This window comes from Arachis ipaensis, chromosome B8, assembly GCF_059453495.1.
Source record: "Arachis ipaensis isolate K30076 ecotype BB chromosome B8, ASM5945349v1, whole genome shotgun sequence".
NCBI lineage: Eukaryota > Viridiplantae > Streptophyta > Magnoliopsida > Fabales > Fabaceae > Arachis > Arachis ipaensis.
In genome coordinates, this window is record NC_142443.1 from 131,861,907 (window position 1) to 131,878,191 (window position 16,285).

Here is a 16,285-nt window from a genome sequence, read left to right on the forward strand (position 1 = left end):
TTTTACACGAGTGTTTTTAACAAGAAATCAAAACCAAAATACACATTTTTTATTTTTTTGTTCCTATGAAATACACATTTGGACTTAAAAATATATCTTTTAATATCATAAATTTTTTTATTAAATAACATAATCATTGTTACGAGTCGTACCTGAAATCAATTTTATATAAATAGGCTAGATAAAAGAGGTCGAAAATCGTAGTAAAAGTGCTTGAAATGCCTTCACATCAGTAAAGATATTACGAATTTTGAATTTATAAAAAAAATAAGAACAAATTAGTAAAGGGATTAATTTGGTGTAAAACATTCAATTTGAAGATTAAAATAAATCACTTAATGCATGTTCAAGAATCAATTTAGTCCATCTATATATAATGATAACACCGCAGATAACAGATAAATAATATTGTCAAACGTGACATAAGTTGACACGTGACCAAATAGTATTGTAACAAATAATCGTCCATGTCAATATGTCATGTGTTATTAATCGATCTATCATCGTACTATTACACGTAGTCAAATCTTTAAAATGACATGTGAGAATATATCGAACAATATGCTCAATTATCGGATTCTTCCTATTCTCTAGAAAATTGTACATCAAATTTCTGTAATATCCCCATTTTATATAATAGAAGTAGCACATAATAAATATTAAAATTCAATTGTTGGATTGACAAAATGCATCATCTCACATAAGTAGTCTCAATGAAGAAAACCATCATGCATCGAACAAGAACAATTTGAGGAACCAACATGGTCTGCAATGCACTGAGCCTGAAACCTTCTCTGAAGAAACTCACTAACAAAAGAGTCAAGCATTTTAGTGGTCACGTGCTGCATGACAACAACGTGCGCAATTTTCCCTTCGCACGCCAAACTCCACCTACGAATAAAGTCATCATTTAATTGAGGCCTCTCAAACACAACGATGTTACTAAACTCATTCAACATTGCACCAATGCCAGCACCACGCAATCGACCATGTAAGTAACTTGCATTCATTATGCACTTCTCAACGTCTTTCTTAAGCCCTTTTAATCCTTTGCTTTTCAGACAATACCAAAGGAAGATAGGGGCATGTCCACAACGGCTACCTGTACCAAATCACACCCTTTTATGTGTTTTATTTATTATGTTTTACAATAAAGAAAATACAAGCATGCCATGTGAATACGAGAACGTAACTAGTTTGTCGAGGTCAAAAATCGCCACAAAATCAGAAAAAAAAAAGCTGAAATTTTGTGGTTTATTGTGGGATCTCATATACGGTGGAAACTCATGTGCAGTCGACTTCACGTGAAGTTGATATCTTAGAGCTGTTAAATGATTTGACTAAATTTTCATTTAACGGCTCTCAGGTATCAACTTCACGTGAAATCCACTTCACCTTAGTTTTCACCCTCGTAATAATACATTATCAAACTTGATATGTTCCGTATATCAACCACACGAAAAAAATAACATTATTCGCACGTTGTATCACGAATTTTAATTCATCCCAAAAATTTATTGGTAAAAATTCAAATGCAGTTAACTTCATGTGAAGTTGATAGATGAGAGTCGTTAGATGATAATTTAGTGAAACCTATTAAATCATTTAACGACTCTCAACTATCAATTTCATGTGAAGTTAATTGGACGTGAATTTTACCAAATATATTTTATTAAAAGCTGTAAGATAGAAATGAAAAAGAAGAAAAAAAGAAAAAAGGATAGAGATATTTTATTTGGTGTTTAAAAAAATTGCAAGTTTAAATTTAATTACTCTATACCTATACCTGTTATTGTAGCATCCCTTGAACCAATGATTTCAACATCCTTGGATAGGGCATTATTGATGTATTTCAAACGAGTTATTACAACACCACATGGAATTGGACATCCCAAGAACTTATGGCCAGAAATAGTTACACTTCCAATGGATTTCTGGAAGGTAATCTTTGGTGCCTGCAGAATCATCATATTTTAAGATTATAATACAATGATATTTCATCCGTTTTGTATTATTTAATTATCGATGTTACTTATTTTGATAAATTGAAAAATCAGTGTATTTATATATAAAGCTAATTAAGTTGAGTTGAGGGTACCAAAATTTTAAGAACAAAAAGTATAAGTACTTCAGAATATATAAAAAGAATAATGTTATATGATCCATAAATATTATTATTTTTGGCTAATACTTGATCAGTAATAAGTTACACCCATATTTATAGGAGTTTTACACACAATAAACATATACTTTACATCTATATTTACCAGAATTTGCACACATAAATTAATACAGTTTATATCCACATTTTTCAAGATCTGCACACATACATGAATTAGTAAAATTTATTTGTTAAAGATAATTTAATGTTTATGCTGGACAAATGATGACAACAAAAAATTAGAATAAACTACAAAAAATATACTCGAATAATTTTGTCGTTGACAAAAATGCACTCAAATTTTGTTATCGATAAAAATGCCCTCAAACAATTTTAAAATGCGACAAAAATGTCCAACATTAAATATGTATTCTCAAAAACGTTTTAGAAATTGAATTTTGATGTCGTTTTTTACCAGCATGATTAGAAAAAATAAAATTTTTTATTCTTAAAATATGATGATTTTTTGCTAACTATATATTTTTTATGATTTTTTTGTCAACAATCAATAATACTTTTAAAAAATTACAAAAAATATATAATTAACAAAAATCACCAAATTTTAAAAATAAAAATATCTCATTTTTCTAATCATGCTTTGCATCAAAATTTAATCTCTAAAGCAATTTTTATTTTAAAAAATACATATTTAATATTAGATATTTTTGTTGTATTTTTAAATTATTTGAGAATATTTTTATCAATAAAATAATTCGGATGCATTTTTGTCAGTGACAAAATTATTCGAATGTATTTTCGTAGTTTACCCTAAAAAAATACTAAGAATTACTGAACCAAGAGTTTGCCATATGAAAATATATATAAATTTAACAAAATTTTAAAAGCAAATAATACTTTTAACTAGTAAAATATATTCTATGTTAAATTTAATTTATTTTAAATTAAATGTAAATATTTAAATAATTTATATAGTCAAATTAATGTATTAAACTAGACACCTGAATTGTTTTCGAATAAAAATTTAAAAAATAAATAAAATTATTTACTAAAGAACTTTTCTTTTATTAGGTGTATATCTAAAATTACCTAAAATGTATTTGATAGGAGTGTTTGCAGGTCAGTTGGTTCAGATTTAGGATAAATTGAGAACCAAATCAATTAAATTGTAAGTGGTCTAGATTGGTTCAATTTTATAATTTTTTTTATTTGAACCAAACCAAACTAATTAAGAACGGATTGGTTCGATTCGGATAGTTGGGTACCCAATGAAACAGAAATTAAAAAAAATATTGAAAAAATGAGAATTTTTTTTAAAAATGTAATATAAATATAGTAAACATGTAATATCAACTAACAAGTCAATAATATTCTAACAATAACAAAATACTGATAAATTTATAATTATAATAGAGTTAGGTTAATTAGTGTAAAAGTTATATATATTATTAGAATTTATATTTTTTATTTAATAAAAGGATCATCCGATTTGTAAGTTGATTCGAGTTTTTCTCTCCTAAAATTAATACCCGACAAAATAATTATGATCGTATATCATCGTGCTAAATTTAAGAGAAAATTACACTCCCCTCTCCTGCGAGATGCTAAAATGACATTCTCCTCCCCTTTATTTTATAAATGTATATTCTCCTCCTTTTTAATTTTTAAAAAACCTCATCTTTAATCCATTTTAAACTTTTTGTGTTAACTATAATATTAACTTTATCCATTTTTTAAGAAAAAATAAATTATTTTTTTAAAAAATACCCATTAATAAAAATTTTATTTTTTATCATTAAATTTTGCTTATCAAAATATCTTTTAATAAATTATTTTTTTATTAATTAAATTGTATTTTTTTAAAAATTTAATAATTATATACTTTTTTTCTAAAATATTCTTCAATAATTTTTTAATTTTTAAATTATAATTTTACCAAAATTTTTATTAACAATTTTTTTATATTTTACTATTAATTTTTTGATATCTATATATATTATTTTAACATTAAACAAAAAATTTTAGTAAGATTATTTTTCAATATCAATATATATTAATTGTTATATATATTAACAGTGGTAAGATTTTTTTATTTAATGTTAAAATAATATATATTGATATAAAAAATTAATAGTAAAATATAAAAATAATTGTTAACAAAAATTTTGGTAAAATTACAATTTAATAATTAAAAAATTATTAAAGGATAGGTATCTTAGAAAAAAAATTTTAATTATTAATTTTTTAAAAGTATTTTAATAAAAATATAATTTTTAAATTATTAAAGGGTATTTTAGTAAACAAAATTTAATGATAAAAAATAAAATTTTTGTTAATGGATATTTTTTCAAAAAATAATTTATTTTTTCTTAAAAAATGGATAAAGTTAATATTAATTAACACAAAATATTTAAAATGGATTAAAGATGAGGTTTTTTAAAAATTAGAAGGGATGTGAATGTACATTTATAAAATAGAGGAGAAGAAAGTGTCATTTTAGCATCTCGCAAGAGAAGGGAATAAAATTTTCTCTAAATTTAATTATACCCAAATATTCATTAGTTTAAGAATTATTTAATTAATTCGGTTCGAATTCAGACGGATAATCGAGTTACTCGAATTCGTAAACACTCTTGGTACCCGATAAATCACTAAAACATTGACAATAAAATACACGTAGATATAAAATGAATGTGATAATAATAATGTTAACTCACTTTCATGAGAAAAGGCAGCATCACTCCAAACAATGCTCCATCGCAGTGAATGTAGAATCGATCAGAAGTGAAACCACATTCTTCAAGTGTTTGTATTACAAGATCAAGGTCGTCAACTCCTCCTTTCATAGTTGTCCCTGCAATAATCATAATAGAATCCTCCTTATTAGCAAAAGTGTTGATGAATATGTGCGTGACATAAACAGCACGAGTAAGCATCAAATAATACAAGACCTATGTTAAGATTGATGATGGCTGGCTTATTCCTGTGAACAAGTAGTAAAGCCTTTAGATCATTGCAATCAATCTCACCAGAGATCAAAGTGGCAACCTTCACGCATTGCATTCGATACATTCTTGCTATTTTGAATATTGAATAATGTGAATCCTGTGAAGTATATAGAATTCCATCTGGAAGTTGTTCTCTCCTACACATACATTATTAAGAGATATATAATTTTAAAAAAATATAGGAAAACAATGAGAACATTAATAAACAATATGAATAATAGATATGTTAGATATTCAATTCAATAAGTATGCACATGATTATATTGATTATTCTTAATTAGATGGTTATTTCTTTTGATTCGATTTACTCATACACAGTTAACAATGTCTGAATGTTCAATTCATTAAGTATACGGATGATTATCTTAATGTTAAAGTTTAGGAGGTAATTTATTATGGGTGGAGTATTTTTTTACTTTATTGAATTAATTTTAAAACTTATTATTCAATACCTTTTCTGATCTCCTATATTTGACCAACAAATTATTAAATGATCGATGAAAGTGGTTGACACCAAATTAAATTAAACCAACGAGCCTAATCCAATTATCTATAGATGTTTTCTTTCATCTTAAACTCATGCATGGCCCCTGCTCAATTTTGTTTTACACTTATTGAAATTTTTTAATTTTCTTTTACACTTAGTCTTTGTTTCGATGTAAAAAAGATAAGAATAAACTACCATTTGTACTTACGAAAGTTGAAAACGTTGATATATCCACTCACAAAAGAAGAAAATTACCATTTGTGTCCATAAAATATAAACTTTTGCTAACAAAATTATCCAAATCTAAAAATATTATTTGAAATTCCTAAATTACCCCACCACCACCACTTACTCCACACCACCATTTTTCCAATCCCAAACCCACCACTGAAATTCTTCCTTACACCACCACCCTAAACCTTAATTACCATCATCACTCAATTCAAAGGCACCACCACCTCATTTCCTTCATCACTATCATCACCATCACCATTATTATACCTCCATTATCATCTTCTTCACATAAAACAACAACAACAACAATAGAAAAAGTAAATTGTCTGAGACCACCGCACCACCACCAAGCAAAGACCAAGCTGTCCCCCCTCACCCGATTTCCACTCTTCTTCCTCTCTCTCGCCCCTTCTTAGCTCCTTTGCGTAACCACTGCCGCGACACTCAACAGTCGCTGGCGCCGTCAAGTCCCACCCAACCTCCACTCGCCGCCGCCGCGTCCTTTCCCCCTTTCTTTCCTCCTCCACCCTTTCCCTATCTCTTTCTTCTTCTTCCCCTTGCCTTACCTCCACGAGCCCAGGACCACCGTCGTCTTCTGTTTTCGTTGCCTTTTGCAACCCTAGAGCCACTGCCGTTGCCTGATCGCTACCGCTGTCCCAACCTGTTCCAACTAGCCCTCCATCTCTCGTTGACACAGAGCTCCAACCCCTGTCCAGTCTGCAGTTCCACCCGCTCTTCCCCAATCTACAAACCCAGAGACCACTGAACCTACATCACGCAACCATTCAAAGAAGTAGAAGAGAGAGAAGCAAAATACAGAAGGAAAGAGAGAGAAAGAGAGAGAGAGGAAGGAGTTGGCAGAGTTGACGGACTCTGTCGGCGGCGACGAGCTCAGAAAATGGAAGGAGAGAGAGAGAGGATGGGGTTAGTGGTGGTAGTGGTGGAGGGAAAAAGATGATGCAGATGATGATAAGGGTAATTTGGGGTTTTTATGTGATTTTTTTGTGTTTGGATAATTTTGTTATATGGAACTCATGTTTTATGGGTACAAATGATAATTTCCTTTTTTATGGGTAGATGTGTCAGCGTTTTCAACTTTCGTGAGTAGAAATTGTAGTTTACTCAAAAAAAAAAATAGAAAGAAAGAAAATAAAAGAAGAGAAAATAGAAGAAAAAGTAGAGTTATTTGTGTGTTATTTGGATAAAAAGAAAATGAATAGAAAGAAAATAGAAAAAAAATTCTTTTATTTGGATGGAAAGAAAAGTGACAAGAAAAAAAAAATCATAATGGTATAAAATTATATTAATACCCTTATAATAAAATAAAGTATAAATATTTTTATTTATGAGTAAAGTATTATTTTTGTCCCCAACATTTGGGGTAAGTTCTATTTGTGTCCCTAACATTTAAATCGTCCTATTTGTATTCCTAACATTTATAAAAGTGATTTAATGTTATCCTACTATCAATTATACTAACAAATCATATTATATTTTTCAATTATTCTCACTTGGATGTATTCATTCTTAATTAGGTCTCACTTGGATGTGTTCGATTTTAATATTATACCCACTATTTGTGTTTAGATTCAATTATGTCCCTAAAAAAGTAAATTATGTAAATGTTGTAGGAATTAGTTTCAACTTTTGATGAGCTATTTTTCGGAGTAGATCATCAATTCTATCCCAGACATTTGTATTCTAACTTCAAGAAGAGATTTTTAAAACTCAAACTAAAGCGTTCATGATGTGTAATTGACGGCAGGATAACATTGAATCACTTTTAAAAATATTAGGGATACAAATAGGACGATTTAAACGTTAGGGATACAAATAAGATTTACCCCAAACGTTGGGGACAAAAACGATATTTTACTCTTTTATTTATTTATGTTTTATTATATTTTATAAATATTATAATTTTATATATTTAATTTAAATTATTTATCTAATATATAATGTTTAAATGTTAATCTTTATTATAATAATATATTAAAACTATTAAAATAAAATTATATTGATAATTATTAATAATAATAGAATTATGAATAATACTGTAAATATACAAAAGATAACATTGTTCTCTTTATTGTCTTACTTGTAATGAAGAAAAAAAATTTAGTGAAATTCACACTAAATTTTTTTTTCCTCTCTATTTTCTTTAGCATCTAAACAAAAAATAAATAAATTTTTTCACTCATTTTTTTTCAATCTGTTTTTTTTCCTCTTGTTTTTTCTTAAACGAAACATAGTGTTAGGGTTTGTTTAATTAAAATAAAAAAAATGTATATATAATTTTTTACGTATATGCTTTATATGTAATTTTTTGAGCATGTAATATGTTTAGTTTCGTATATATGATTAGAAATTTTTATGGATGAACTCTATACTATGTAATAGCTTTAGAAAAAAGGATAAGGATAAAAATAAAAAAAAATAAATAAAAAAAGAAAGAAAACGAACCCTATTAAAATGCCATGAAGATTTCCTTCAGTCCCACCGGTAGTGACGTATCCCCAGTAGTGACCCTTCTGTATCTGCCATAACTTTGCAAACCAATCAAGCACGCACACTTCGAATTCTGATGAGTTTAGACAAAAGCTGCTCCCTTTAAATGGATCTCCTGCATTGTTTATGTGATAATTAAGCAATGCTCCCAATCCATCATACTTCAACTCTTGATTAGCAGGGTACCCTGCATTATTTATAATATATAGTGGGTGCATTAATTAGAAGATTGTAATGTATGTTCTTCAAGTCATACTATGTCAAAGAGTGCTTTTTTATTGAAAATTGAATATTATTCTTTTTATAGTTAAAAAAAATATCATGTGCATTATACACTTTTTCGTTCTAACAAATTTAATTATAATCTTTACTCTTCTTCATCCAACGTCGTCATTCTTTGTCAAAAAATTTCTCATTTTTCTGTAGTATCCAAATCAGTGTAAAAAGAGTTTAACATTAATAAAATTTATTTAACAGAAAAAAAATACAAAATATATGGAGAAATAAAAGAGATATATGCATCATAGGTTTAATTATTCTGTCAATCTCTATAATTTCACTGAATTTTCAATTAGATTCTTATATTTTTTTCTTTTCAATTAAGTCTATATACCATATCAGATTTTGTAAGTAAGTCCCTACTGTGACAAAAACATTAAAATTAACGGAATATTATGTTAAAATATACAGAATATTTAGTAAAGTGTTAGGCATATTTAGTTTGTTTAACGAAATATTCTGTTAATTTCATCGTTTTTAATTTGTCACAATAGGAACTTAATTACAAAATCTGACATGATATAGGAATTCAATCGAAAAGAAAAAAAAATATAAAAACTTAATTAAAAATTCAATAAAATTATAAGAACCAACAAGAATAACTAAACCTATATTTTAAAGCATTGAATCCTACCCAAATTGCGCAAGTTGAAGTGATTTAGAGTCTCCACGAAGCGATTAATTGATGCACTCAAATCATGTCGTGCCTCTCCGGTGTAGTTGGTGATGGCAAGACTGTGGTGTTCATCATTATTACTCTCTTGGATTTCAATATGGTTCTCTTCTTCTCCTGATGAGAGCATGCAATTGCTGATATCAACCATTATAATTTCTATGGCTAGCTTGTTAGAGAAATGAACTGATGACAATTTTCAATGGCCAGGTATGAATATTTATAGGGCAAAATAAACGACATTTAGGTTACTTGAGCAAATTTAATACATCTTTACCAAAATATTTAACTACCTATCCTTTTAAAAGGTTTTTGCGTATGAAGAGATTGAATCATTGTTGTAATTTTGAGACTCCAATTAGTCATTGAATTAGTAGAATTAAAGGTTCAATATTTTTAAAAATATAATTGAGATTCAATCAATGATAAAAAAAAAAATATTCATCTATAAAAATATTAAAAAAAATATTTTATTATTTTAAACTTGTTAATATATATATATATATTGGTTTGATCAATTTATTATTTTTTAACCGATTTTTTTTTTTTTTGCTTTTTTATCCGATTGTTAATAATTGACTTTTATCCTGAATTAAACCAGTCTAATTACAATTTTTATTAATCCGGTCAAACTAACTGATTTGGTCTGATTCTCAGTACCATAGGAGACCGAAAATATTTTGAATAACATAAAAGTAAATAATAAATAATTATGAGATAAAAATAAATGAAGTGTAAGTAAAATTCTAAAAATTGAATCTGTTATTAAACTAGAGGATAGTTAGAGGTTTAATTATTTAAAAGTTCAATTCTCTTTGTATAATATATATTTTTTTAAATATTTTTTGTGCTTTATTATTTTAATTTGACTAACCACTAAAGCCAGACCAGTGTGACCGTTTTACTATTTTTTTGACAAATTATCTAAAGTTTTGAACGCGTCACTTATAATTGGTTTTTACTTTGAATCAGAAAGGTATGATGATCGACTTCGATTAATCTAGTCAAACTGATTAATAGCCTAATACTATCAACTGTTATGTTATAGAAGAACGGAAATAAGAGAAAGTCTATTAGGTAGTGTTTGGTGGAGAGATAGAAATAGAAATATTGAGACTGAGAAATAGAGATTAAGAGACAAGGATTAAAATAAATTTTAGTATTTTGTTTTGTGCAAAATAAGAGACAAAAATTGAAATAAGAATGAAACTCTAATTTAATTTGCACAAAGGATAAAATTGGAATTATTAATTAAAATGAAAGTATTTTTGGTATAAAATGTTATTAAAGTTTCAGTTTCCATCTCTAAAAATTCCAGTCTCCTGTGTCCCTATATTTTGGAGGTACTAAAATACTGAAATTTTAGAGACAAAGACAAAAATTTTAGTACCAGTCTTTGAACTAACAAACACGATACTGAGTCTCAGTCTCTCAGTCTCTAACTCAGTACCTCAAAACAATTACATGTGCAATAAGTTAGAAACTCAGCTGTAGTCGACTTTACGTAAAGTTAATAGCTGAGAGTCGTTAGATGGTTTGATTGATTTAACTAAATTTTCATCTAACGACTCTCAGTTATCAACATCACATGAAGTTGATTGCACCTGAGTTTTTACCGTGCAACAAATTTGAACAATTTTTTTAAAAATTTTACAAAATTTGATTTTGAAAAAAGTCCCAATAAAAAGGTGAAAACTCAAATACAGTCGACTTTAGCTGAGAACCCTTAAATAAAAATTTAGTCAAATCAATCAAATCATTTAACGACTCTTAGTTATCAACTTCACGTAAAGTTGATTGTACCTGAGTTTCCACCCAATAAAAATTATAAAAAAAAAATTTCAAAGAGCCAATCTCTTGATTTCATGCTCACACATATTTACAGTAGACAGTGAAAAAAAAAACATACAAACTTTTATTCCTCTCTTTAGCTACGTCTAGGCCGCCACACCCAACGCTACACGCAGCCCCCTTCCTTCCCGAACACAGCACCGTCGACCACCATCGTGTTCGGGCAACGCCCTTCTTTCGCGAACACACTGCCGCTGACCACCGCGGCAGACAAGCATCCCTTCCCTTAGCCAATGCAGCGCTGCGGAGCACCACCGCAGGCTCCCCTCGCATCCGCAGCTGTGTTCACTTCGCAACCGCGGCATGACCGCAGCCACCCCCGTCGCAAACGCAGCACCGCAGACCACCGCCGCGCCCACCCCTCCCGAGCGCACCGCCGACCGCATGCAGTGACGTCCTTCCGGGGACACAGGCTCTCCGTTTGCGAAAACATCGCTGCCGATCACCGCCGTGCCCTTCCCTCGTGAACACATCGCTTCACACCACCGAGGAGACTGCCACATGTCCATTGTTGTTGCCCTGTCGAAGGTCGCGGCACAACGGTCAGCGAGGAAGAATTCTTCTTAGTTTTGGATGTTTTTTCTGTGAAGTTTTGGAATTTTTTTTTTATATTTTCAATATTTTTTTCTTCCGAATTTTGGATGATTTTTAATAGTTTTTGATGATTGTTGCTTAGTTTCATATGCTCTTTTTTCAATTTTTTTTATGTTTTATTTTGTTACATTTTAACATTTTTAAAATAATTTTAAATATCTTGATTTTGTTAGGTTTTAAATTTTTTTATTACGTTTCGGATATTTTTTTTATTAGATAAAATAATTTTAAAAATTTTAAAGTAATTTTTGGAATTTTTATAATAATTTTAAAATTTTTAAAATAATTTTAAATGTACGTTATTAATTGATTTTAGATTTTTTTTTATTAAATTTTAGATGTTTCTCGTGACAATTTGAATTGACATTTCTTTTAAAAAAGTTTTAAAACGATCTTAGATATCTCATTTTTTGTTAGGTTTTGAATGTTTCATTTTGTTACATTTCAAATTTTTTTTATTATTTTTGAATTTTTAAAATAATTTTACAAATATTTTGAATGTTTGTTTTTATTTAATTTTAAATTTTTTTTTAATTTTAATTTTTTTTATTAGAATTTAGATTTTTTTATGATAATTTGAATTGATTTTTTCTCTAAAAAAAATTTAAAAAAAAAGTGCTAATTGATTACAATGGACTGGATTTCTTGTTAGTTACCTAGCTGCAAACATAATTAGCATAATTTCAAATGAATTAAAAGGGAGCAAATTTTATTGATGTGGTCTTTAGGTGCGTTAGACTTTTCTTTTTTAATTCATATGGCCTCATTTTTTCAATAGCAATTTTGATATCAATAAATTTAATAGTCTAAGATTATTTAATCAATTTGGGTTAGTAAGTAGTGATGAGCTTCTTCGTCCATTTAAGTAGGTTTTTGGGGTTTAAATTCTGCTTTGTACATATAGTAATCTATTAGATAGCGACATAACTCTTAAATGGAGTTTAGATTCGCAACGAATTAGTCCTTAGTCGGTCGGATTGAGAAATATTGTGGACAATCAAAAATAAAAATCTAAGACCATTTAAAAAATATAAAAATAAGAAATTTAAACTTTTATTATTGGGAGCCACTGAGATAAAGACGCCTAAAACGTCTTTTTTTAAAGATGTTTTTTAATAATTAAAATTTAACACATATAATGGATTAAATTGTGTTATTTTTGTCAAAATTAGGCTAGACAAATTGATTTAAGCGAAAAAATGGTGAATCAAATTTTGAACTGGTCTAAATTAGTATTATTTTTTTATAGAAAATGACTACAATACCCTTATTATAGAAAAGGATTAAAATACTCCTATTATATATATATTAATTCTGAAAATTCTAAATCCAAACACTATGATAATATAAAAATAAAAGACTAGAATTTAGGATTCTCAAAATTAACATATATATATATATATAATAGAAGTATTTTAGTCATTTTTTATAATAGGGTATTGTAGTCATTTTCTATAAAAAATAATATTAATTTAGACCAGTTTAACATTTGATTCACTATTTTTTTCGATCAAATCAATTTGTCTAGCCTAATTTTGACAAAAATAACACGATTTAATCGATTATATGTATTAAATTTTAATTATTAAAAAACATCTTTAAAAAATGACGTTTTAGGTATCTTTATCTGAGTGGCTCCTTTTATTATTAGTTATAATCGTCATATTTTTTAGAAATTTATTAATAGCTAATTATGATCAATTTAATCTGTGTAACTTTTATTATCTTTTGTTCTTACAATATACACATTGTTTAGTATTTGTTTGAATTGATATTTTTGAAAGAAAATGTATTTTTTTATTTGAGAAATTACCTTTTCAAAAATTATAAAGATGTTTGAATAAAACATTTTAAAAAATTAATTCTATTAAAAAGAGAAAAAAAAATATCCTTTAGCAAGTAACATGTTATTTTTAGAAAATTCAAATTTATATAAAAAGGTTTTAATAAATTACATATTAAGTATGTATTTCTTAAATTTTCTATCGAAACAAAATTACTTTTTATAATACAAATATTAAGTGTTAAGCTTTTAATTTAATATAGTTTAAATTACAATGTTTTAAAATTCAAAATTTGGATTGAATATAAGTAATAAAAGAGAAAAATGCAAATATTTTTAGAAAGTACATATTTTAGTAAATAATCAATTTAGAGTAAAATATCGTTTTTGTCCCAACGTTTGGGGTAAATTCTATTTGTGTCCCTAACGTTTAAATTGTCCTATTTGTATCTCTAATGTTTGAAAAAGTGATTCAATATTATCCTGCTGTCAATAACACATCATAAGCGCTTTAGTTTGAGTTTTAAAAATCTCTTCTTGAAGTTAGAATACAAATGTCTGGGATAGAATCGATGATCTACTCTGAAAAATAGCTCATCAAATTAAATGTTGAAACTAATTCCTACAACATTTATATAATTCACTTTTCTAGGCACATAATTGAATCTAAACACAAATAATGGGTATAATATTAAAATCGATCACTTTCAAGTGAAACCTAATTGAGAATGAATACATCTAAGTGAGAATAATTGAAAAATATAATCTGATTTGTTAATATAATTGATAGTAGAATAACATTGAATCACTTTTATAAACGTTAAGGATACAAATAGGACAATTTAAACGTTAGAGACACAAATAGAACTTACCCCAAATGTTAGGGACAAAAACAATACTTTACTCATCAATTTATTTAGTTTATTTATAAAAACTATTTAATTATATTTATAAATAATTTATAATTCAAAAAACTTGTTAAAAAGAAAAAAAAAATTTGTCCATTTCTCTATCTCGTGAGAATTTAGATTTTTAAATTTTATTAAAAAAATTAATTTTTTTTATTTATTTTATAATTAAAATTAAAAAAATATATAAAAAAATTATTTAAAAATAAGAGGTAATACTTTATCTTTTAAAATAAAAATTTAAAATTTAGAAAATTTAAATACCTTTCGCAGAAGGAGGCAATGATTTGGTTCTTTCCAATTCACATGGGAATGACACGAAATGAAATGGTGTCCAAGCGTATTTTAAGAGATTTTTCTCTTGTGCATATTTTGAGAATTAAATTTATTTTATATTTATTTCAATAAAAAGTCCAAGTTATAGGCTTGATTTTCACAAACCGGTTTAGCATGTTTCTTTTAAAATGGTTGAACCTAAGAAATTACATTATCATGTAAGCACAATTTACACCTGTCTTGGAATATCCACATATGTTTTTCAAAACGTTAGGTAACGTTTGGTGGAGAGATAGAAATAAAAAGACTGAGATGGAGAGATAGAGATTAAGACACAGAGATTGAAATAAATTTCAGTATTCTGTTTGGTGCAAAATGGGAGATAGAAATTAAAACAAGAATGAAACTCCAATTTAATTTACACAAAGGGTAAAATTAGAATTAATTAGTTGAAATGAGGGTATTTTAGATATAAAATATTATTAAAGTTTCAGTTTCTATCTCTAAAAATTTTAGTCCCCTGTGTCCCTACTTTTTGGAGGTACTGAAATACTGAAATTGTAGAGATAGAGACAGAAATTTTAATACCAATCTCTGAACCAACAAACATGATACTGAGTTTCAGTCTCTGTCTCAATACCTCAAAACAAACGCTATGTTATAGACGACTGTATTTGAAATTTTGAATTGTCCCTTTTAATTGTATTTTTATTTTTTATAATATTCTAACAAATTGTGTCAAAATCATTTAAAAAATATTAAACATAAATTTATCTCAAAATAAATTCTTACAAAATAAATTCTAGATATAATTATTACTGCAAAAATTAATCCAATCAAACACAAATTAAATATAATCTAAAAATTCAGGAAAACATGGTTCTCGGCTATCTTGCATCGTGAACATCAGTTACATCACAGAGACGTGTGAGAAAGCATTTGTGAAATGGTGATACAATGTTTTTGTTAATTGGTCGGCAATTCATCTTAATTTCTCAACTTTCATAATCCGTATTTTTCACGTGACCTTTCAAAATACAAACCTTGTATATTATTTTTCTGGATTAATAATCAAATCAGTTATTGAAAGATAAAATATTTTTTAAATTCGTTTTTAAAATTTTTTTTTAATTAAATTGATTCTTTAAAAATTACAAATTAATTATATCTGTTTTTCGGTTATTTTATATTTTTATTCATAATTTTCGTCAACGATTGATAATGTAAAATATTAACTGATAGTATATACGACACCTAATATGTTCAATTCGACGTTAACTAAATATACTTACGAAAATTTATTAATTTAGTCACTAGGTCATATCAAGAATTGGATTTTTGTAATTAGAAAAAATGACTAAATTAATAAATTTCTATAAATATATTTAGTCAATATTCAATTAAACATATAAGATATTATATATATGTTATCAATTAATATTTTATAGCATCAATCTTTAAAAAAAATTATTAATGGAACGATTAGAGGACAAATATGATTAATTCGTAATTTTTAAAAAATCAATTTAATTAAAAAAAATTAAGAATAAATTTAAAAAATATGT

The 16,285-nt window shown here is 27.0% G+C and overlaps 1 protein-coding gene across 1 annotated transcript; it reads right to left on the reverse strand.

Annotated features, from left to right (window-relative positions):
* Nucleotides 1–710: 710 nt before the first annotated feature.
* LOC107611521 (alanine decarboxylase-like) lies at nt 711–9,459 on the reverse strand. The gene is made up of 6 exons (XM_016313436.3): nt 9,270–9,459; nt 8,312–8,543; nt 5,071–5,264; nt 4,837–4,973; nt 1,787–1,955; nt 711–1,102 (listed from the first exon to the last, which is right to left on the reverse strand). Exons 1-6 carry the CDS (start codon nt 9,457–9,459, stop codon nt 711–713), a joined length of 1,314 nt encoding a protein of 437 aa, XP_016168922.3.
* Nucleotides 9,460–16,285: the final 6,826 nt, after the last annotated feature.